This window comes from Onthophagus taurus, chromosome 3 (genome assembly GCF_036711975.1).
Source record: "Onthophagus taurus isolate NC chromosome 3, IU_Otau_3.0, whole genome shotgun sequence".
Taxonomy (NCBI): domain Eukaryota; kingdom Metazoa; phylum Arthropoda; class Insecta; order Coleoptera; family Scarabaeidae; genus Onthophagus; species Onthophagus taurus.
In genome coordinates this window covers 4,702,857-4,728,621 of record NC_091968.1, presented here as the reverse complement: position 1 = coordinate 4,728,621, position 25,765 = coordinate 4,702,857, and the positions used below count along the sequence as shown (strand labels likewise).

At 32.0% G+C, this 25,765-nt stretch overlaps 1 protein-coding gene across 1 annotated transcript in view; it reads right to left on the bottom strand.

Moving 5' to 3' along the window:
- Positions 1-22,863, bottom strand: part of LOC111417862 (aryl hydrocarbon receptor spineless) — an 89,893-nt gene extending 67,030 nt beyond the window's left edge. Inside the window, exon 1 of the mRNA XM_023050255.2 lies at positions 22,380-22,863. Coding sequence (XP_022906023.1) covers positions 22,380-22,435 — 56 coding nt within the window. The 5' untranslated portion in view covers positions 22,436-22,863. The remainder of the gene's footprint in view (positions 1-22,379) is intronic.
- Positions 22,864-25,765: the final 2,902 nt, after the last annotated feature.

Sequence of the window (25,765 nt, the reverse complement as noted above, 5' to 3'; positions counted from 1 at the left end):
CGGCCAAAAATATAATCAAATTTTTAATAAAAATAAGTTAACCGATGGCTAATCATGAAGTTATGTCTAAATTGAATACTAACCAGCACTTAATCTGGTGTTAACTGAATCTTAACTCTAGGTTATTATCGTTATAAATCAAATGTGTTTTACACATCTTTTATCGAACATTTATCTATATCAAGTTATAGTGAACTCTACTAGATATATTACAACACTAAACGTTTGAAAAAAAATGTTTGTAACTATATTATACACCTTTAATTCGTCGTTCATCCACTGTAACAGCACACATTCAATTACAGGAATTTGAATCGTTTTCGAGACGCCCCCTACCCTAAATAGGCATTTGTTAAGAACAAAAATAACATCATAATTAGTTCGCCAAACAAATAATTACCATAATATTTACGTTAGCGTCATATTCTTGTAAATATAGTACTAATCAACGCTTAATCCGACGTTAATCGGATGTTCCGTATTATGATAAAGTGACAATATATTAAAAGTTGGCTTTAAAGAACATTACTTGATCGTCCTTTGAAAAATAATATCACCTTAATTAGAGGGTGCTTTTATAAAGCTCGATTAGTGTCACGTTAACTTAAACCGATCGCTAATTGAACAAAATTTTTTTCTAAAATTAACAAATCATGATTTCAAGTTAAGGCATACTAATCGTGAAGTTAATCGTGAGTTAGGTTCCATTTAAGCTGACTGTTAAATCAAAAAGTTAATCAACCAAACGTGTTGTTAAGTAGTTTGTTTAATAACTCCTCCGCTTGCATCATATTTAGTTTAAGCCAGTCTCATAAAACCTTAAGATTGTGCTAATCAATGCTTAATCTTCCATTAATGGAATGTATATTCCGGGTTCGTTTCAAATTAACGTATTTGACGTAATCACTCCAACTAAAAGTTACGAAATCATGTTTGTAAGCTAATAAATTCTAATCATGTTGTTAATTGTGAGTTAAGCTAAGTTTGGCGTTAAATTAAATCAAAATTGAGTTTGATAATACTTTATAGAATGTTCATTAATAGATAGTCGCCTAGTTAACTTTAACTGAGGGTTAATCGACTATAGATATGTAACTTTCAATAGAAGCAAGTTAACCAATTGAATGTTAATCAGCTTAATCGTGAGTTAAGCTAAGTTTGGCGTTAAATTAAATCAAAAATGAGTGTTATTTTACAGATAACAGCTTAGATAACTCTAACTGAGAGTTTATCGGTCATAAATATCATCAAATGTTTAATAAAAACAAGTTAACCAGCACTTAATCTGGTGTTAACTGAATCTTAACTCTAGGTTATTATCGTAATAAATCAAGAATGTGTTTTACACATCTTTAATCGAACGTTCTACATCTAGATATGGTGAACTCTACTGGATATACTAGAACACTAAACATTTGTGTGGTATTATACACATACTAAATAGAACGTTATTAAGATTTTCCGTTATGAAAAAAAAAATGTTTGTAACTCTATATTATAACAATTTAAATATAAAATGATTATCTAGATTACACAATTAGACTTTAAAATTGTGATAAATGTATAGGATGTTTTGCAGTAAATTTTAACCGTTAGAATATAATAAAAGATGTATGCAGTGAATTGAATGGAGCGTGTACTCGAGGTTTTTGTGCCGTTTTCCCGTACACCTTTAATTCGCGGTCCATCCACTGTAACAGCACACATTCAATTACAGGAATTTGAGTCGTTTTCGAGACGCCCCCTACCGGAACAAATAACCGTCCCGGACAATATTCCCGGAATTACGCGAAAATGATCCGCCGAACTAACTGTGACAACGTTCTAAGTAAGTAAACTATTCTAAAATCTTGATGCAATAAAATTGGTCTAAAGATATTGAAACGAATAAAAAAAATTGTCAGTATAAATTAAATGGCGTACGATGAGGAGAGTTTATCACTGTTTAGCGGGTTTTTATCACGTTTTTATGGCCAGTGAACGATTGCCTTTAGATTCTTTTAGTCGCTTGGTTATATCTGACACGCCACGTCGTCAGGCGATCTTAAGTTTTCAATCGACGTCATGAAATTCTTTATTTTATATTTTCATAATGTTTTTAGAAATCCCAACATATATTAAACGTTTCAAAATTGATTTTGAAATTAAATTGGTATTATCTCCGTAGTTCTCAGTTAATCAAAAGGTGGGAAGAGGATGATGGAAATGAATCTCCATCGTAGTTACATCGGTCTTAATTACTTTAACCCGTTTGGAATTGCAAATTTGACGCTCCATTTGTATAATTGCTCATCGTATGTAATAGGAATATTCTCGTTTTATTTTAATGCTTTTGATTATTAGAAACACTTTTATTCCTTAAATTAATTAATATTTGCTTCAATAATAACTATTTTAGAATTTCTTATCTTAATCAAATTGTTCAAAATTGTTTAAATTGTTGCTCATTCAACCCAAGCACGAGGAGATCTAAAACAACCTGTCTTGTGCCATCATATTTCGTTCCTGGTTTTGCTTAGATTTTCTTGACTAGTTGAAGCCTACTAATAATTGTTCCAGAAAAGATTTGGCAGTGATCTGCCTAACAAATCGTTAATCAGACCTTCCATTTAGATGAGAAATTAACATTTTAGGCACATTGCTTGAAACATTCTTGAGAACTGTTCTAGATATAGTCTTGGACCAGTTCTTTAGATTTTGGATATGTTGTAAACTGTTCGTAATTCAAAATTGACATGTGGGTGTCACAGCTAATCCAACTCCAAAGTAACCCAACCTGAGTCAACGAAACCGAAGCCATCGTTATTCAAATTTGACACATGTTAGGCATAGCTAATCCAAATCTAAAAATTCTAATCTGATAGCAATTCAAATAATAATAAGAATATTTATTCGTATTCTTATTAGGATTAGTAGTCTTCGGGATCGGTGCAACCAAAGCAATCCCCCAGCAGTCTAGAAAAGCAGAAGACTCAAGACAATAGTTGATGATGTGACATATATAAGACAGATAACTGGACAACACAGTACCAGCATTCTTGCACTGATACCATTGAACCCAATCGTGTCCATAACCTCCTGCTCTGAGGATAAAGATAATTGAAGCTTTTTAGTAACCGTAGGGATCACATTTAACGAAAAGAAAGTTATTAATTCAGTATTCAGTATTCAAAGCATCGACATCAACAAGATCTTCAAGAATAGAACGCTGACTTGACACAATTTCTGACTACTTCTGGTATTCAACATATACTTAAGGTAAGCCTTCTTTTCCCTTTGAACACTAGAATTAGTAAAATTACGCAACTCCTTATAAGTAAGGTAATCGTGTTCACATTTTTAGTTCTTCTAAATTTCGAGTAAGCATCATCTCTGAGCTCCATCAACAATTTAATGTTATCAGTTATGCAAGGACGACAATTCTTCCTTGCTGAGATAACCCTAAAGGAGCATGGACATCGAATAAGGACAAAATGAAACGATTAAACAAGCACACCTTGTCATCAATATTTTCAAGGTATATGATCTCATTCCAAGAAACTTGAGATAAATCATATGCAAAATTATCATGGTTAAAATATTTAAAATCTTTGAAGCTAATTGGTCGTGGCTCAGATTTAACTCCATCTACGAAGCCTAATTCTATACAAACTATCGATAATAAGAAGCAACCCAACCCCAAAGCATTCCAACTTCATAACAACCAACTGAAAACATCGAAATACAAATTTGACACGTGCAATTTATCCAAAAAGTAGCTCAGGGCGATATCAACCCAAGTCAACTGAAAATAATAATTAAGAATTCAATGTAATAGCTACCAAGTAAGAAGACTTTCCAGAACAACACTTAAAAAGATGTGAGGATTTCTACATAGAAGCTCTCATATTTGGTGAATTTGGTTTGAAAGGAATTTATTGTGCTCCCTACTTCATCGTGAGTTTTGGAAAGGAGTCTTATAAAAACATATTTACGTTGACTTTCGAAAGATGACATAATAAATTTTGCTTCTAAATAACTAGATACTACCGCTGAAAAATTAATAAGCTATTGTTTCCAGAAAAATACTGTATCTTGTTGTAAAACACTAGATTATGCTGATAAGATTATATACTGCTTTCCTAAGCCGTGATATTGCTAGCAGAAAAGTAAATAGTGCTACCAGAAAACTAAATACTGTTGCAAAAGTCCATCTACTGCTGACAAAAATAGATGTTGCTTCTACAATAGTTGATACTGCCGATAGAAGACTAAATATTGTCGCAGGAAGACTTGTTATTGCTGGCAGAAGACTAAATCTGTTACAGAACATCAGACATTGCTGATATAGTCTTGATATTGGTTCTAGAAAACTAGATATCGTCACCAGAAGCCTAGAATTGGGGGCAAAAGACTAAATGCAGCTGTAAAAAGAATAGAAACTGCTTCCAGAAGACTAGATACTCTTGGTATATTACAACACAAGACCTAGAACTAGAAATCATTCGGATTTAGCTCTTTTTAGCTATTTTTCTCGGTCCAGTGTTGGTTTTAGTTTTGCACTAGAACTAACACAAGACCTAGACCTAATATAGTCTTGATATTGTTTCTAGAAAAGTAGATATTGTTACCAGAAGATGAAGACTAGATTGCTGTAAAAAGAATAGAAACTGCTTCCAGAAGACTAGATACTCTTGGTATATTGCAACAGTCTGGCACTGAATAACAAATAAAACTAGAACTAACACTAGACCTGGAACTAGAAACATTCGGGTTTAGCCGCACGTCTCTCAAGACGGCTAAACCCGAATGATTCTAGTTCTAGGTCTTGTGTTAGTTCTACAGATAGTGCTAGTGTAAAACTAGAGCAGCACGTCTCTTAAGGCGGCTAAACCCGAATGATTCTAGTTTTAGATCTTGTGTTAGTTGTAGTTTTTGTTGAATGAGAAATATACAATAATCTAACGCTACATAATAACTGAAACTGGAACTAACACTAGCATTAGAACTAACACTAGACTCAGAACTAGAAACATTTGGATTTAGCCGTCTTAAGAGACGTACGGCTAAACTTGAATGTTTCTAGTTCTAGGTTTAGTGTTAATTTTACTTTTTGTTCAATAAAAATATTCAACAATCTAACGTTGAATATCAATTAAAGAAAGTTTCGGGTTTAGCTGTGCAAATCTTATAAAGACATCTTTACGTTGATTTTCGAAAGATGGAACAACTCCTTCTAGAGGGGTTGAGACAGCTTTATCTTTTCTTTCTCCCAGTTTATTATGGACCATATCGATTTGGTTTCATGTTCAGAATTAAAAATCTTTCCTTTTAGATTTTATTTCTTGGTTTATGCTCTATGCAGTATTTTTTCGGTGGATACACACTACACGATTCTCTCCAATTCTAACAGTTTATAAGTATGAACCTTTATTCTAGGATCATAGTGGATACTGCTTCTAAATAAGTAGATACAACCGCTGGAAGATTAATGAAGTATTGTTTCCAGAAAAATACTGTATCTTGTTGTAAAACACTAGATTATACTGATAAGATTATATACTGCTTTCCTAAGCCGAGTTATTGCTAGCAGAAAACTAAATACTGCTATCAGAAAACTAAATACTGTTGCAAAACTTCAGTTACTGCTGACAAAAACAGATGCTGCTTCTAGAATAGTTCATAGTACCAAAGGAAGACTAGACTATAGTACTTTCAGAAGACTAAATATTGTCGCGGGAGGACTTGTTATTGCTGGCAGAAGACTAAATCTATTACAGAACATCAGACACTGTTGATATAGTCTTTATGGAAAGTTTTCTATATTTTTTATTGTAAATCACTTTTTTTTATGTTTTTCAAAGTCATTCATATTTAGTCGTATTTACATGGATACATATTTTAAAGGTATGGTTAGCTGTGGTGCCGCCACTGTCTTGATATTGTTTCTAGAAAACTAGATATCGTCACCAGAAGCCTAGAATTGGAGGCAAAAGACTAGATGCTGCTGTAAAAAGAATAAAAACTGCTTCCAGAAGACTTGATACTCTTACAAGGGAAGTGTCACAACTGTGTCTCACCGATTTCGATGCAATTTGGTACAGTCATAGAATGGGCCAAAATAAGGTTCGCACATTTTTTTATACGTGCGGTAAAAGCCCCTGGGGCGAGTTATAGGGGTTGAAAGTTTGGAGAAAAAGTACGTTTTCACTTATATTTTGAAAACGAAAAGTGCTATCAAAATTTGGTAAATTGTAACTGATATTCATTTTAAAAGAGCTTTCTTTTGATGTGTCACACATATAGCAGAGGGTTAAAAAGGGCGAACTACCCCTATTTTTTTGGAATTATTTAAAAACCACCCTATCGATTTTGGCGGCATTAAGTATACTTCTAGTGCGTTCAAAAATATTAGTTAAGGGTTTTTTCCCATTCGCCCTAGATCAACCCCAGCGAAGTTACGGGGGTTAACATGTAAGCACTTTTCGTAAGAATGATGTGATAAAATTGTCAGGTATTTTGAAAATACTTTAAACAAAACCGTAAATTAGTCGCACAATAAAATGTTTAGTGTAAAATAAGGCATAATACACCATATAGGGGTTGTTGGGGTTATCCACCCCCTTAAAAATTAATTCTATCCCGGGCGTTATTTGTCGATTACGGCGAAATTTGGTACTGTGTTTGTTTTATATTTGAAGTAAAAATTTTTGAAAATGGTTATAAGGGTTACAAATTAGGGGTAGTTTTTTGTTTATACCTCGAAGATGAAAACTGCCATCGTAACTGTGGTATTGTTTTTTAAAAATCTATCTATCGATGTTCCACGAGGTAAACTACCCTCATTTTCTTTAAATAATAAATATAAAACTACTAGATAAATAAGATATTTTATTTATTTATGAGTTAAAAAGCAACTGACAAAAAAAATAGTTCAATATACCAAAGAAGTTTATTCTACATTACTAATTGACGTTTTTTATGTATTATATTAATTTTCAATATTAAATTTATTTTTATTCTACGTAGTGTTGGCAAAAATGAAAGTCGTGGAAAAAATGTTTTAAACATAAGGATTTTTTACACCATGCACATGTTATGACCGCTATATCCCCACAGATATCACACGTTGGCTTCTCACTCGAAAAGCAAACTTCCACGGGATTTTCAAAATGGTCTGGTCTCTCCTCTATATAGCCACTTGCAAACCATGCGTATTTAAAAACATTTATAAACCGAGGGGAAGCCAACTGGTTATGCGTCAACGATTGCAATTTTAATATGTTATCCCTCTGATGTAAATTGACATCATACTGGTAAAGAATAATCTGATCAGAGAATCTTCTAATAAAATTTTTCCATATTCTGAAACCAAATACATCTAGGGGCTGTATTTGACCTGTTGTCCCTGCAGGTATAGATAAATGTTTAAAATTAGTACCTGATGGAGTTATTTCACTAATAACTTCAGGACAATGGCCACTCCAAGAATCTAATAATAATAATGATTTAGAACCAGTATTTGGAAAATATACATTTTGGAGCCAATTTTTCATGTGTTCTGAAGTTAACTTTCCAGATTTTGATGCCAAAACGTATATATTGTCTGCTTTAAACATTGTATTTGCTACCCTCGGTCCAAAGCTGCCAGAGGGTTCTTTTAAAACAATAAAAAGTGGAGAAAGAAGTTTCCCATCAGCAGATATTACGGGTTGAATTGTGTAACTGTGCGTTGTAGATGACACCGACTGGACCACACTTTCTACGGTTTTAACTCCTAAATCGCTTAATGTTCTTCCCGAATGGAATTCCAAGTTAAAACCGCTCTGATCCGAATTGTAGGTGTTTTCAGGTCCATATATTTGGATTTGTAGCTTTGCCTCTTTAACGAAATCTTTTGCTAAAGTTTTTACTCGATCAACATTTCCAATTTGTTTTTGGGATAGAAATTTTGTTATTTTTCGGCTTACTAACCGATTTGCTTTCTTAAAACGTTGCACCCAGCTATGAGATGCTTTGAACAGTTGAGGAGATAAATTCTTTTCATTTCTAGCTTGTATAGCCCATCTGCGTATATCAATATCATGTAGTGGCAATTTATTATCTACGGCGGCTCTCGCTTGATTAATTACAAATTCGGTAATTTCTGCTAATTTTTCTTTGTATGTCCCTCTTTCTTCAATATATTTAGACCATCTGTGCAATTGGGTCTTTGACGTTACTTTTCGGTATTTGTTTTTTACGGTTTCTAGTTTCAAATAACCTTTCTTCCCACTTGTCCAGTAATTTACCGCCTCTAATTTGTACTCGTAGTCGATGTCATCCTTCAATGGACAATGAGCATCAGTATCTTCTACAAACCTGTCAGTTGTATCCTGGTCTTCAATAATTTGCTGACCGTCATTGATGCCATTGGATGAATCGAAAATTAATACAGTTTCGTCTTCAATTTGCATATTGTAGTCTTCCATACTTTCCATTAAAATACGCTGTATATTTTCTTTTAAACTAACTTCTGCTTCATTTACAGGAGTCTGGGGAATATTCATAACAGTAAAAACTGTCATTAGCAAATTTAAAACGTTTATTGGGTTTATTGTAACCATTGCTTCTGTCAGTTGCTCTGAAACTAAAATCTACCCACTGGGCACACGTTCTTTTATACTAGAAAAAACTATTTTGAGAAATGACCTTTAGCAAGCGGCACTAAAAAAACAAATATTGTGCCAAAATTTTTTTGGTAGGTGTATTTTTGGCAACATTATGTAGAATAAAAATAAACTAATAAACTATATAAAACAAACACAGTACCAAATTTCGCCGTAATCAACAAGTAATGCCCGGGATAGAATTAATTTTTAAGGGGGTGGTTAACCCCAACCACCCCTAAATGGTGTATTATGCCTTATTTTACATTAAACATTTTATTGTGCGACTAATTTACGGTTTTGTTAAAGTATTTTCAAAATACCTGACAATTTTATCACATCATTCTTACGAAAAGTGGTTACATGTTAACCCCCGTAACTTCGCTGGGGATGATCTAGAGCGAATGGGAAAAAACCCTTAACTAATATTTTTGAACGTGCTGGAAGTATACTTAATGCCGCCAAAATCGATAGGGTGGTTTTTAAATAATTCCAAAAAAATAGGGGTAGTTCGCCCTTCTTAACCCTCTGGTATATGTGTGATACATCAAAAGAAAGCTCTTTTAAAATGAATATCAGTTACAATTTACCAAATTTTGATAGCACTTTTCATTTTTAAAATATAAGTGAAAACGTACTTTTTCTCCAAACTTTCAACCCCTATAACTCGCCCCAGGGGCTTTTACCGCACGTATAAAAAAATGTACGAACCTTATTTTGGCCCATTCTATGACTGTACCAAATTGCATCGAAATCGGTGAGACACAGTTGTGACACTTCCCTTGTTAGTATATTACAACAGTCTGGCGCTGAATAACAAATAAAACTAGAACTAACACTAGACCTAGAACTAGAAAGTATTGGGTTTAGTCGTGCGTCTTCACACGCACGGCTAAACCCGAATGTTTCTAGTTCTAGGTCTAGTGTTAGTTCTAGTTTTACACTTATAATATCACTAGCACTATCACTGGAACTAACACAAGATCTAGAACTAGAATCATTCGGATTTAGCCGCACGTCTCTCAAGACGGCTAAACCCGAATGATTCTAGTTCTAGATCTTGTGTTAGTTCTAGTGATAGTGCTAGTGTAAAACTAGAACTAACACTAGACCGAGAACTAGAAACAATCGGATTTAGCCGCACGTCTCTCAAGACGGCTAAACCCGAATGATTCTAGTTCTAGGTCTTGTGTTAGTTCTAGTGATAGTCTTGAGAGACGTGGGGCTAAATCCAAATGTTTCTAGTTCTCTGTCTAGTATTAATTCTAGTTTTAGTTTTAGTAGCTTTGTCGTAATTAATCATGTAATTTACTCGTTAATTTTTGATCTAATATCAAATTGATCGATTATAGCTATTACACGATCGATAAAATGCAGATAACACATAGGTGATTATCGAAAACACTAAACGACCGTTCAATTAGGTAGTACACACAAGGTGGACACGCATAAAAATTACCATATATCCGCGAAAGAGTACATTAATCACTTTGAGTTCTTCGTCGCGAATGGCACACCATCGGCCGCTTTTGTAATGAGTCGGTGCCGGTGTAGGCGAACTTTTCGTTTAGCCTGTGAAGTTTTGTTCTGTACGTCTGACTTTTATATAGTATATATTACGTCTAATTAAAATGCAAATGCGAATTAAAATGCATGAACGCCCGCCGCCGGAGGATTTTCATCCACATTTTTTCCATATAATTTTTTATGCCAGTCTCTTAATGTGTCCTTTGGCGATGCGAGCGCCGCCGGGTTAATTACTTCAACTATTACTGCCCACATTTTTATAGGGAGGAAGCCGTTAAAAGATGAGTCAAAGATAAAAACGTTAATTTTTAATTTTTTTTTAATAAATTTGCAACCGACTTTGTTAATTTTATTTAAGTAATTAAGATATAAATTCAATTCTAATCATGTTTTTCAATCGGCTGTGTGTGTGTTTAAATACGGACTTTTTAACGTTTAACTATTTAAGATATAAATCGGTTTTAATTACGAATTTTTTATTTCCTAGAAATATTTCTAAATGAAATTTTATTAAATAGTGCAAATTTTAATTTTATTGCAGTAATTAAGATATAAATTCAATTCAAATCGACTTTTCTATTGACAAAGTTAACTGGTTACTCGACAACCGAACCGATAAACCATAATTAAATAGCAATAAACATTCCGATTAAAATGCAAATGGCCGTTTCGGAATAGTAAATCTCGAACAGGATTTATTTAATCGGACTATATTTTTACAATGTGTGTGCGGTATTCCGTTTCGTTTAAAGCAGAACAAACATCAATTAGGCGGGTTAACGGGGACGTTGTTTTGTTCTTTCTTTCTTATTGCTACTGGCTTATTTTTGTTCTATACTTTTGCTACACTAGAATAATTTCTTAGATAGTAACTGGTATATTCCTCGGTTGTGTTGTTGTGTGCTCGCCTTAACCGTAAACTGCAATAATCCGGCAATAACATGGAAAAAGTGCACCGGCGAAACGAGCTCGTATGCGATCGCGGGTGCGTGAAATTTATTAAATTGTTTCTTCGGGGAGAAAAAATGCACATTTGCTTCTCTTCGTAGAACGGTATTTCTGGTTAATGGGGCACAGATAACCGGATTTAACATTTATCTTTCTTACAATAATATATGATATATCTAAATCAATATAACGCTGAATAATAACTATAACTAGAATCAATTAGAACTATCACTAGAATCACTAGCACTATCACTAGAACTAACACAAGACCTAGAACTAGAATCATTCGGGTTTAGCCGCACGTCTCTCAAGACGGCTAAACCCGAATGATTCTAGTTCTAGATCTTGTGTTAGTTCTAGTGTAAAAGTAGAATTAACACTAGACCGAGAGCTAGAAACATTTGGGTTTAGCCGCACGTCTCTCAAGACGGCTAAATCCGAATGATTCTAGGTCTTGTGTTAGTTCCAGTGATAATGTTAGTGATAGTTCTAGTTTTGTTTGTTGTAATATACCAAGAGTATCTAGTCTTGTGAAAGCAGTTTCTTTTCTTTTTACTGCAGCATTTAATCTCTTGCCTCCAATTCTATAGTTCTGGTGACGATATCTAGTTTTCTAGAGACAATATCAAGACTATGTCAGCAGTGTCTGATGTTCTGTAACAGATTTAGTCTTCTCCCACCAATAACAAGTCTTCCCGCGACAATATTTAGTCTTCTGATAGTGGTATCTAGTCTTCCATCGGTACTATCTACTATTCTAGAAGCAACATCTATTTTTGTCAGCTGTAGATGGACTTTTGCAACAGTATTTAGTTTTCTGATAGCAGTATTTAGTTTTCAGTATATAATCTTATCAGCATAATCTAGTGTTTTATAACAAGATACAGTATTTTTCTGGAAACAATACCTTATTAATCTATCAGCGGTAGTATCTAGTTATTTAGAAGCAAAATTTATTATGTCATCTTTCGAAAGTCAACGTAAATATGTTTTTAGAAGACTCCTTTCCAAAACGATGAAGTAGGGAGCACAATAAATTCCTTTCAAACTAAATTCACAAAATATGGGAGCTTCTATGTAGAAATCCTCACATCTTTTTAAGTGTTGTTCTGGAAAGTCTTCTTACTTGGTAGCTATTACGTTGAATTTTTAATTATTATTTTTAGTTGACTTGGGTTGATATCGCCCTGAGCTACTTTTTGGATAAATTGCACGTGTCACATTTGTATTTCGATGTTTTCAGTTAGTTGTTATGAAGTTGGAGTGCTTTGGGGTTGGGTTGCTTCTTATTATCGATAGTTTATATAAAATTAGGCTTCGTAGATGGACTTAAATCTGAGCCACGACCAATTAGCTTCAAAGATTTTAAATATTTTAACCATGATAATTTTGCACATGATTTATCTCAAGTTCCTTGGAATGAGATCATATACCTTGAAAATATTGATGACAAGGTGTGCTTGTTTAATCTACATTTTTTTATCTACATTTTAACATTTTTGGAAAAAGTTATTGTTATATCTCGAATACTAGACATGCTACAAGAAAATGTTATGGATGAAAATTATTTGTAATGAACCAGCAAAACACAATCAGCAAGCAACTATTACCTAAGTATCATTATTGCCAACCTAGCGGATTCAAAATCCCAAATATTTCAAATTTAACGTATTTAGTAACAAAATGGTTTATAAGTCAAATATTAAAAATGATTGGTTGGAATGATATTAATAAAAATTGTTCATAATAAATCAAAAAAACATAATCTATAAATAATGTCTGTCCTTACTATATCGCATGTTTAGTTATAAAGCATAAAATCCCCAAATCTCCAATTTGACATTTTTGGAAAAAGTTATTGTTATATTTCGAAAACTAGAAATGCTACAAGAAAATGTTTTGGATGAGAATTGTTTGTAATGAACCAGCAAAACTCAATTAGCAAGCAATCATAACCTAGGTATCATTATTGCCAACCCAGCGGATTCAAAACCCCGAATATATCAAATTTGTCGTATTTAGTAACAAAATGGTTTATAACTCAAATATTAAAAATGATTGGTTGGAATGATATTAATAAAAATTGTTCATAATAAATCATAAAAACATAATCTATAAATAATGTCTTTCCAACTATATCGCATGTTTAGTTATAAACCATAAAATCCCCAAATCTCCAATTTGACATTTTTGGAAAAAGTTATTGTTATATCTCGAAACCTAAAAATGCTATAAGAAAATGTTATGGATGAGAATTGTTTGTAATGAACCAGCAAAACTCAATTAACAAGCAATCATAACCTAAGTATCATTATTGCCAACCTAGCGGGTTCAAAATACCAAATATTTCAAATTTGTCGTATTTAGTAACAAAATGGTTTATAACTCAAATATTAAAATTGATTGATTGGAATGATATTAATAAAAATTGTTCATAATAAATCATGAAATGATGATCTATAAATAATGTCTTTCCAACTATATCACATGTTTAGTTATAAACCATAAAATCCTCAAATCTCCAATTTGACATTTTTGGAAAAAGTTATTGTTATATTTCGAAAACTAGAAATGCTACAAGAAAATGTTTTGGATGAGAATTGTTTGTAATGAACCAGCAAAACTCAATTAACAAGCAATCATAACCTAAGTATCATTATTGCCAACCTAGCGGGTTCAAAATCCCAAATATTTCAAATTTGACGTATTTAGTAACAAAATGGTTTATAACTCAAATATTAAAGATGATTGGTTGGAATGATATTAATAAAAATTGTTCATAATAAATCAAAAAAACATAATCTATAAATAATGTCTGTCCTTACTATATCGCATGTTTAGTTATAAAGCATAAAATCCCCAAATCTCCAATTTGACATTTTTGGAAAAAGTTATTGTTATATTTCGAAAACTAGAAATGCTACAAGAAAATGTTTTGGATGAGAATTGTTTGTAATGAACCAGCAAAACTCAATTAGCAAGCAATCATAACCTAGGTATCATTATTGCCAACCTAGCGGGTTCAAAATCCCAAATATTTCAGATTTGACGTATTTAGTAAGAAAATGGTTTATAACTCAAATATTAAAAACGATTGATTGGAATGATATTAATAAAAATTGTTCATAATAAATCATAAAAACATAATCTACAAACAATGTTTTTCCAACTATATCGCATGTTTAGTTATAAACCATAAAATCCCCAAATCTCCAATTTGACATTTTTGGAAAAAGTCATTGTTATATCTCGAAATTTTTCTGGAAACAATACCTTATTAATTTTCCAACGGTGGTATTTAGTTATTTAGAAGCATTTTGTCATTCATTTGTAATATATAGAAGCATTTATATCCCAATTATCTAGTATTTTCGAAGTAGTTTCTAGTTGTCTACCAACAATATTCAGACTTCCGATGATTTCTAGTTTTCTAGAAACAATATCTAGTCTTGTATCAGTAGTGTCTAATATTCTTGTATCTAGTCTGATTATCCGTTATATCCGAAGTTCGTTCGAACGTGATAGAACAGACCCAACGTTTTCTTGTATATAAATACTGCTTTAATAATTTTAAATGATACTTGTGATATCATATAGAAAGATAAAATGCAAAATTTATTATAGTAATAAACCTTCATCTTGAACTTGTTTCTAAATAACTAAACTCATTCTATAAATTAGTTGATACCATGTTATATGTCATAATGGAAATGTAATTTCTTTATACAGAAGTCAAAAGTGAGAGAGAACTTTCGGTTGGCTGCGCACAGCAATTAGCGGCCAATTAGAAAAGCTTTTCAAAAAGGTCCGCCGCACGATATACCCTACATCGTACTACTACCATATTACTAAATACTGTGTGTTGCGTGCCATACTGACTCAATGATTTTTACGATTTTACGGTGTTATCGACCGAGGGGTTATGTTTAATAGGTCGAAAATGAGTGATAGATTTAAACTAGTTAATACGTTTTTATCGGAATTAGTACGTTTAAAATTTATTATTTAAAAATCGTCAAGTTTTTTTATAATAAATATTTCTTTATATATTATGATGGAGATGATTACTTGAAACATTGATTGATAATTGAATATCATTAAACATTAAAGATTAGTCTTTATTACTATTTATAGCAAATTTCGAACCAACTGTTCAAAAATTTCGTAGACTGATAAAAAAGTGAGATGAAAAACTGGAATTAGTTATATTAGTTTTCCATTGCTCTGGGAACCTCTTGGTTCGGCTCAGTTCTAAGACCTGACAAGAAGGCTTTGTTATTATCATTATTATTCCAAGCAAGCAGATCCATATCAAACCCCCTTTAAGTGCTGATCTGAAATTTACAAGATGTACGCCACAAAATACGATAATTACGCCACAGTATTCATTAATGTTCCAAAGACATCTGGCTTCGTACAACACAGAAGACTTCTCTACAATCTAGATAAGTTAAAGATCTCAATCTAGCTTCTCAATCTGTTAAAGGAATTTCTTTCCGAACGGTCGTCGCTGGTAAAGGAGAAAAACTGCTACTTTCGTAGCTTCACCTCAAAGAGATTTTCCTTCGGGATGTCTCACTTCTCCTTTGCTTTACAACCTTTTCTATAATGACATATAGAATCACAATCTATTCTATGATGTCGTTACTATTAGTTATCTATTTCGCATTATAAGTAACATTACATTCTTTAAATTAACGTTTTTGGAGAAATCTATTTAATTATTTATATCTCGAAAACTAAAAATGCTAAGAGAAAATGTTGTGGATGTAAATTGTTTGTAATAAACCAATAAAACGCAATTGCAAGTGATTGTGACCCAATTACAATTATTACCAACCTAGTGGATTTAAAACCATAAATACCTCAAATTTGACATATTTAGTAACAAAATGGTTTATAACTCAAATATTAAAACTGACTGGTTGGAATGATATTAATAAAAATTGTTCATAATAAATCATAAAAACATAATCTATAAATAATGACTTTCCAAGTATATCGCATGTCTAGTTATAAACCATAAAATCCCCAAATCTCCAATTTGGTATTGTTGGATAAAGTTATTGTTATATCTCGAAAACTAGAAATGCTACAAGAAAATGTTATGGATGAGAATTGCTTGTAATGAACCAGCAAAACTCAATCAGCAAGCAATCATAACCTAAGTATCATTATTGCCAACCTAGTGGGTTCAAAATCCCAAATATTTCAAATTTGACGTATTTAGTAACAAAATGGTTTATAACTCACATATTGAAAATGATTGGTTGAAATGATATTAATAAAAATTGTTCATAATAAATCATAAAAACATGATCTATAAATAATGTCTTTCCAATTATATCGCATGTTTAGTTATAAACCATAAAATCCTCTAATGTCCAATTTGGTATTGTTGGATAAAGTTATTGTTATATCTCGAAAACTAGAAATGCTACAAGAAAATGTTATGGATGAGAATTGTTTGTAATGAACCAGCAAAACTTAATCCATAAGCAATTATAACCTAACCATAATTATTGCCAACCTAGCGGATTCAAAATCCCAAATATTTCAAATTTGACGTATTTAGTAACAAAATGGTTTATAACTCAAATATTAAAAGTAATTGGTTCGAATGATATTAATAAAAATTGTTCATAATAAATCATAAAAACATAATCTATAAGTAATGTCTTTCCAACTATATCGCATGTTTAGTTATAAACCACAATATCCCCAAATCTCCAATTTGACATTTTTGGAACAAGTTATTGTTATATATATCTCGAAACCTAAAAACGCTATAAGAAAATGTTATGGATGAGAATTCTTTGTAATGAACCAGCAAAACTCAATCAGCAAGCAATCATAACCAAAGTATCATTGTTGCCAACCTAGCGGATTTAAAATCCCAAATATTTCAAATTTGACGTATTTAGTAACAAAATGGTTTATAACTCAAATAGTAAAAATGATTGGTTGGAATGATATTAATAAAAATTGTTCATAATAAATCACAAAAACATGATCTATAAATATTGTCTTTCCAACTATATCGCATTTTTACTTTTAAACCATAAAATCCCTAACCCTCCAATTTAACAGTTTTGGAAAAAGTTATTGTTATATCTCGAAAACTAGAAATGCTACAAGAAAATGTAATGGATGAGAATTGTTTGTAATGAACCAGCAAAACTTAATCCGTAAGCAATCTTAACCTAAGTATCATTATTGCCAACCTAGCGGGTTCAAAATCCCAAATATTTTAAATTTGACGTATTTAGTTAAAAAATTGGTTATAATTCAAAAATAGGAAGCGAGGTACCACAGTTATATTAATAAAGATTGTTCATAATAAATCACTAAAATATAATGAAGCAAAGATTTCTTTTCAACTATTTTATATTTTTAGTTATAAACCGAAAAATTCCCAAATTTAAAAATTGTTATTTTTGGATGAAATTTTTGTTATATCTTGAAAATTAAAAGTTCTACAAGGAAATGTTATAGATAAGAATTGTTTGTAATGAACTACCAAAACTCAATCTGCAAGCAATCATGACCTAACATAAATAATTGCCTATCTATGGGACTTAAAATCCCGAATATATCAAATTTGAAATATGTAGCAACAAAAAAGTTAATAACTCAAAAATTAAAAACTGTAGATGAGTATAATATCACTAAAAATTGTTTATTTACTTATTTATAAACCTATTACATTATAAAATTCAAGCTCAACACACACTCTTCTAAACTTTCTATTTTATTCTTACCTAAACATCTTTCTAAATCCAACTTGAATTTTAATAAAAATTAAATAATTTTTTTTAAGACGACTAAAAAGTTTATTGGGTTGTCCTTCGGCCATTGTCTTTCTTGGCAAAAAATCAATAATAGGCGTCGGGACGCTTTCGTAGTAGTAGTAAAAGCAGTAACATGGCGAAGAGAGAGCTTTCCCCTCTTGATTTCGACCCCGACGGGGGCGCATTTACATTTTCTTATCGCGCCTCCACCGAAAGACCGCCGAGAAAACTAAAAGCTTCGAAAATGGGCACGCGAGCCAACCCGTCGAAAAAAAGATAAGAAAGGGGAACTTTCGAGGTGGGCTCGGACTTCGGAAAAGAAACGCTTGGGTTGGTGCTTTGAAGGTTAAACATAAGAGAGCTTAAAAGCTCGCCCGATAATACGTCATGTTAAATTATTATGATATAAATGTGTTTTATGCGGGTGACAGCTTTAGCTTTTCACATCAAAAAGGTACATTTTTCATCTTCTGTTTCTTGGAGTGGAATTTTTTTGCTGTAGTGGAAAGGGGAAATGGGTGGTTTTAGATTTTTATCGCGAAAATGTTTTTATGTAGGTGATTTTTATCTAAAATCTTAAGAAATTAATAAATTTTCGGTTTAAAATATTAATTGTGTAAGAAAAAATTTTGATTTATTTAAAAGTTTATCAAATTTGACGTGTTTAGTTACAAAATGGTTTATAACTGAAATATTAAAAATGATTTGTTGGAGTGATATTAATAAAAATTGTTTATAATAAATTATAAATACATAATCTATAAATAATGTCTTTCAAAGTATATCGCATGTTTAGTTATACACCATAAAATTCTAATCTCCAATTTGACATTTTTGGAAAAGTTATTGTTACATCTCGAAACTAGAACTGCTACAAGAAAATGTTATTAATGGGAATTGTTTGTAATGAACCAGCAAAACTTAATCAACAAGCAATCATAACCTAAGTGTCATTATTGCCAACCTAGCGGATTAAAAATTCCAAATATTTCAAATTTGTCGTATTTAATAACAAAATGGTTTATAACTCAAATGTTAAAAATGATTGGTTGGAATGACATTAATAAAAATTGTTCATAATAAATCATAAAAACGTAATCTATAAATAACGTCTTTCCAATTATATCGCATGTTCAGTTATAAACCATAAAATCCCCAAATTTGTAATTTGACATTTTTGGAAAAAGTTATTGTTATATTTCGAAAACTAGAAATGCTACGAGAAAATGTTATGGATGAGAATTGTTTGTAACGAACCAGCAAAACTCAATTAACCAGCAATCATAACCTAAGTATCATTATTGCCAACCTAGCGGGTTCAAAATCGCAAATATTTCAGATTTGACGTATTTAGTAACAAAATGGATCATAACTCAAATGTTAAAAATGATTGGTTGGAATGATATTAATAAAAATTGTTCATAATAAATCATAAATACATAATCTATAAATAATGTCTTTCTAAGTATATCGCATGTTTAGTTATAAACCATAAAATCCCCAAATCTCCAATTTGACATGTTTGGAAAAAGTTATTGTTAGGTATCTCGAAAACGAGAAATGCTACGAGACAATGTTATGGATGAGAATTGTTTGTAATGAATCAGTAAAATTCAATCAACAAGCAATAATAACCTAGGTATCATTATTGCCAACCTAGCGGGTTCAAAATCCCAAATAGCTCAAATTTGACGTAATTAGTAACAAAATGGTTTATAACTCAAATATTAAAAATGATTGGTTGGAATGATATTAATAAAAATTGTTCATAATAAATCATAAAAACATAATCTATAAATAATGTCTTACCAACTATATCGTATTTTCAGTTATAAACCATAAAATCCCCAAATCTCCAATTTGACATTTTTGGAAAAGTTATTGTTAGGTATTTTGAAAACTAGAAATGTTACGAGAAAATGTTATGGTGGGGAATTATTTGTAATGAAGAACCAGCAAAACTTAATCCGTAAGCAATCATAACCTAACTATATTTATTGCCAACCTAGCGGGTTCAAAACCCCAAATATTTCAAATTTGACGTTTTTAGTAACAAAATGGTTTATGAGAGGTTTGAAATTAAAATTTGATACTTCTATACTTTTAACTGATCATTTATTAAGTTTTATTTATCTGACTAGTTTCGGTTTAAAAAACCATCTTCAGAGATAAACTACAAGAGATGAAATATACAATAACAATAAAAAATCTTGAACAATTAAGAAATTTAAATCTTATGAATTAAAATTGTTAAATGTTAAAAATTCCTTATGACTAGTACTTACAGTCAAAATTTTACGAAAACAACATTGTATTTAAATTCAACATCATAATTAATTTTTATTAAAACCAATATATACGTTAACACACTTTAGAAATTTGACAAAGGTTCTGTAGAATTAAAAGTCGTGTAATGGCGATATGTAAAACAAGTTTTGAGGCAAGATTTTAGCGTTGGCGTGGAGAAGGAGAAAAAACTGGTTAAATGTGTGTTAAATTTAAATGTTCCAAACAATTTCTTTTTAAATTTTTATGTTAATTTTATAATAATAATATAAGGGGAAAGTAAGAAAAAAAAATGGTTTATAACTCAAATATAAAAAATGATTGGTTGGAATGATATTAATAAAAATTGTTCGTAATAAATCATAAAAACATAATCTATAAATAATGTCTGTCCAAGTATATCGCATTTTTAGTTATAAACCATAAAATCCCCAAATCTCCAATTTGACATTTTTGGAAAAAGTTATTGTTAGGTATTTTGAAAACTAGAAATGTTACGAGAAAATGTTATGGGTGAAAATTGCTTATAATGAACAAGCAAAACTCAATCAGCTAGCAATCATAACCTAAGTATCATTATTGCCAACCTAACGGATTCAACATCCCAAATATTTCAAATATGACGTATTTAGTAATAAAATGGTTTATAACTCAAATGTTAAAAATGATTGGTTGGAATGATATTAATAAAAATTGTTCATAATAAATCATAAAAACATAATCTATAAATAATGTCTTTCCAACTATATCGCATGTTTAGTTATAAATCATAAAATCCTCAAATCTCCAATTTGACATTTTTTGAAAAAGTTATTGTTATATCTCGAAAACTAGAAATGCTACAAGAAAATGTTATGGATGAGAATTGTTTGTAATGAACCAGCAAAACTCAATCAACAAGCAATAATAACCTAAGTATCATTATTGCCAACCTAGCAGGTTCAAAATCCCAAATATTTCAAATTTGACGTATTTATTACAATACAAGGTAATTCAAATTCGACTCCCACCATTGGGATCTCAGAAACCATAAGAGATACAGAAATGATTAAATGGGGGCAAAGTTCCGTATCTTAGAGCTCATCATTTTTCAACTAAGTTTTTGGATCTAGCCGTTTTAGTTTTTAAAATGTGGCCGAAAAACAAAAAAATAACTTTTTCGTTTTTTGCCTATAACTTCTTTATTTTTCGTTTTTTCGTGAATCTGAAAAAACATTCTTAACACAACCAGAAATTTTCTCCGACGTTTCGTTATCGTGAAACTATCATCAGGTTTATTTTTTCTTATGAACGCCATACTTGATTTTCACACAATATATTTCATTTAAAAAACATTGAATTATTCAAAAAAAAAAAAATAAACCAGATGATATTTTCACGAAAACGAAACGTCGGAGAAAATTTCTAGTTTTGTCATGACATTTTTCATAAAAAGTTACCTTAAAAATCTTTTTTCTTGAGAAGTTATAGGCAAAAAACGAAAAAGTCATTTTTTTGTTTTTCGGTCATATTTTAAAAACTAAAACGGCTAGATCCAAAAACTTAGTTGAAAAATGATGAGCTCTAAGATACGCAACTTTGCCTCCATTTAACCATTTCTGTATCTCTTATGGTTTCTGAGATCCAATAGTGGGGGTCGAATTTAAATCATCCTGTATAATGTAGCAAGCTTTTTTTTCAACTATTTTGTATTTTATTAAAATATACAGCAATCTAACGCTGAATAACAGTTAAAACTAGAAGTAATACTAGCACTAGAACTAACACTAAACCTAGAGCTAGAAACATTCAAGTTTAGCCATCTTAAGAGACGTACGGCTAAACCTGACTATTTCTAGTTCTAGATTTAATGATAGTTACATTTCCATTATAATATACAACAATTTAACGCTTTAGACTTCTAGTTTTGGTTTCATGAAAACATACAACAATCTAGCGCTGAATAACAATTAAAACTAGAACTAACAGTAACACTAGAACGAACTGTAAACCTGCAACTAGAAACATTCAAGTTTAGCCATCATAAGGCTAAACTTGACTAATTCAAGTTCTAGCTTTAATGATAATTCTAGTTCCATAAAAATGTACAACAATTTAACGCTGAATAGACCTAGAAAGTTTCATGTTTATGATTTATTTTTTATATTTTATGATTTTTTTAATAAGTTAAGAATCTTAATTTGATAATCATAATTATTACCTTTTTCCATTTCTTCTTCTCCTTTTTGTAGCGTATACCGTCCCTAATTGATTCATATTTGGGCCGGTGATTGTTGTTGAATTTGCGCCGCCGAGCGCCGCGACGGTGGTAACCGTCGGCGGAGGCGGCGGCGGATGATGGTGGTGATGTATCGCCTCACCTCCAAACGCGGCACTGGGACCCACGGAACCAAGAACCACGGCACCGGCAGCACATTGGGGAGTTCTCGGCGGCCCCGCGAATTCCGTTTTGAAAAAAGAAACTCGATCTTTTTCGCACTTCCCTTATTTTTTATGCTTTTTTAAATCACAACTTATTTAAACTTTAAATCGACGCTTAACTTTTTACACGATTTTGTTTACTTTTGTTGGTTGTTGTAAATCCGGGGATTGAGACGCGGACGCGCGTTTAAAAAGGTTCTTTCTTTTACCATGCGACGCACTCGGATCTCCGACGCTCGCCGCCCTGCGACCCGGACTGGGGTCGAAAACATGCGCAGACCCCGCCGGCCCGGGGGCCCCCTTCTTTGTTCAACAGCCCCACTACGAAGACGCCTGCTACGGCATCAACGGGCGGCTCCGGGTCCCCGGATTGGTTACCGGAGTTTCGAAACGTCACAACATGGCTACTTTTCAGGCAATTTTTTGAGTGGGGATTTCTAAACTACACTGAATGGGGAAAAAGGGATATAAGGGGAATATTATTGAGGGGTTTATTGAACATTTAAATAAGGGTTAATATGGAAAAATTAATGATTAAAATTCAAATTCTTAGATGACTCCAAGAATATATTTTTCAAAATAATATTTATGACCAAAATTGATTAAATTGATTGAGATTGATTTAGACTGCGAATTAAGGTGAAAAGTTGTTGTCGCAATTTCAATAATAATTCCTCATCTACATATCATTCCCTTATTCTCACAAAATTTTCCTTTAAGAACAGCAATTTAGCAATTCCTTGCATTACAAGTTCGATTATCGTTGTGCAATGTTGTTCTACTTTTCCATAAAGCATCACTTAAAGCATCAACTCAATCAATCCACTTATTTAGGATTATTTCATAAGAGAAAATTTTACGTAGCTTGAATAGCTTCTTGAATTCTACATGTAACATTTATATCTTTATTTTCGTCCTACATCTAGAGCTTATTACTTTTGATATAGGTCTTAACTGTTTATGATTGTTTGTCTATATTTATGATCAACACCATATGAGTTCAATTTCAACTACATATTGTTTTGAAAACGATTTTTCAACAAGATTTACCCATTTCGTAAGATTCCATTAATGTTGTATTGACATACCATTTGCCCATCGTTGGTCTGACAACTCGCACCAACCTCATTTCGATAAATTGAATCCCCTTTTCACTTATTTTGAGTGATCCATCTAGCTGATTTTGATCTTTTATCCTTCTAGTAAAGTCTTGTGTACGAAATCCTTATATGGCGCTATTCATACATATGATCTTTTCGTGGTATTTTCTTCTAATAGGATTATGGTAGTCAGTAGATTGTGATTTCCGAAGGCATTCAAAGACATTTTTTCAATCAAAGCAAACTTTCCCGATCGATCCCTAAGCTCGTCTATCCACTAATATAAAGATAGTTAGCAAGACAACCTAATTACACAATGATTTAGAGAAATTAATATTGACATGGTCTTGGTCTCATTTGAGGTTGTGTCTGCTCACGGCGAACATACGCAGGAACATATCTGTAGATTGTTCTATACCAAAGAAATTTTGATGACAGAAAGTTTGGGTTGGGTTGAGTGGGAGTTATGATGGCATCTTGGATATTATTTAATAGATTAGGTTGGCTTTTATATTCGATATTACTGAATGAGTTGGTTTAGGTTGTCTGTGCCAACGATGAGCATACCGCAGGAATATATCTGTACGTTGTTCTATCCCAATGGAATTTTGATGGCAGAAAGTTTGGGTTGGGTTGAGTGGGAGTTAGGATGGCATCTTGGATATTATTTAATGGATTAGGTTGGCTTTTATAGTTGTTTTTGGAGTCAGTGTGGAAACATTCTTCTCGATGAAAAATCGCAGAAGTAGAAACGATGACAACCACGACGAGTTGATGATTAAAGCGCAACAGCGTAGTTTCCTGCCTAAGTTTCCTGTCGGAGATCCAAAGATGGGCTCCAACCCGACCTAAAATAAGGACACAAAAAGAAATGTTTGGATTGGGCTAGGCTGGGTTGGTAATATATGCAGCTCGTTGTCGATAGATCTTATGATAACGAGAAGAGTGGCCGTGTAGGACGATTGATATGACAAGTGCGGTTGAGGAGAAGATATTTAAGGAATGGGAAAGAAGGTCCAATCTTCACCGACCTAAAGAGATGGACGAACAGAAGCTGGAGGAGGCAACATCCCAAGTCAGGTGTCTGGTAGCAGATTTTCCCCGACCTTTCGAAAAAAAAGGGTTGGTAATTAAATAAAATAAAAAATAAATAAAAAAAATGGTTTGAAAATTATTAATGGACTTGGGTTGAGTTGTGATTGTGTCCAAGATTGGATTTTAGCAATATTAATTTCAGGAAGTGGTATACTTAGCTTATGTAGAATTGCATAGGGATGCAGTTTGGTTAGAATTTTGATGATGACTCCGATTGATCAACAAAGATTGCTCTTAGTTCTATAATACATTAATTACAAACCCCCTTAAATAAAGTTGATCATGCTTTTGATGTGTTTGCCAACGATGTTTCAGTGATGCATAAAAATCAGTAATATTAGATGATTACATTACAATGTCACACCCGTTACAATATCATATAATTTGATTTAGAATTATTACTTATCATAATATGATAAGACAACATGCAGCTTTATTTTAATTTCGCAATCATTGAGTAATCACCAAAACCTGTTTTGTTACATTTTAGATCCCTATCTTACCTTATAGGTATCTGTAGGTACCTTGTAAGTATCTGTAGGCAACACCACAAGAAAAAAATGGCATACTAACAAAACATCCATGAAACCTTGAAATGAGCCGATCGGTAAAGAAACAGCGAACAACGTCTATTGACAGTTTGGCAATCCATTAACACATCAACGATAAACATTTCTACAACTTCTATAGCATTAGGTGTATCTTCAAAATCTTTCTGTTTGCTTATATGAACACAATGGTTTATCATTAGGAGTGTTTTAAAAACAATCTGTTTCAAAGATATCGAAGTAGAAAGAATAGGACATTTTAAATGTGGAAAAGTGTACTTGAATGTTAGACGTTTTTCCAAAAAGCTTCTGCTACAACTCCTGCGATTTGGTACAGCTCGAAAGTCTAATTATAGGATTTAGCAAGTGCAGTGATAACGATTGCAAAAATGTAATAGCTTGCATCCAAGGTAATGTGAATG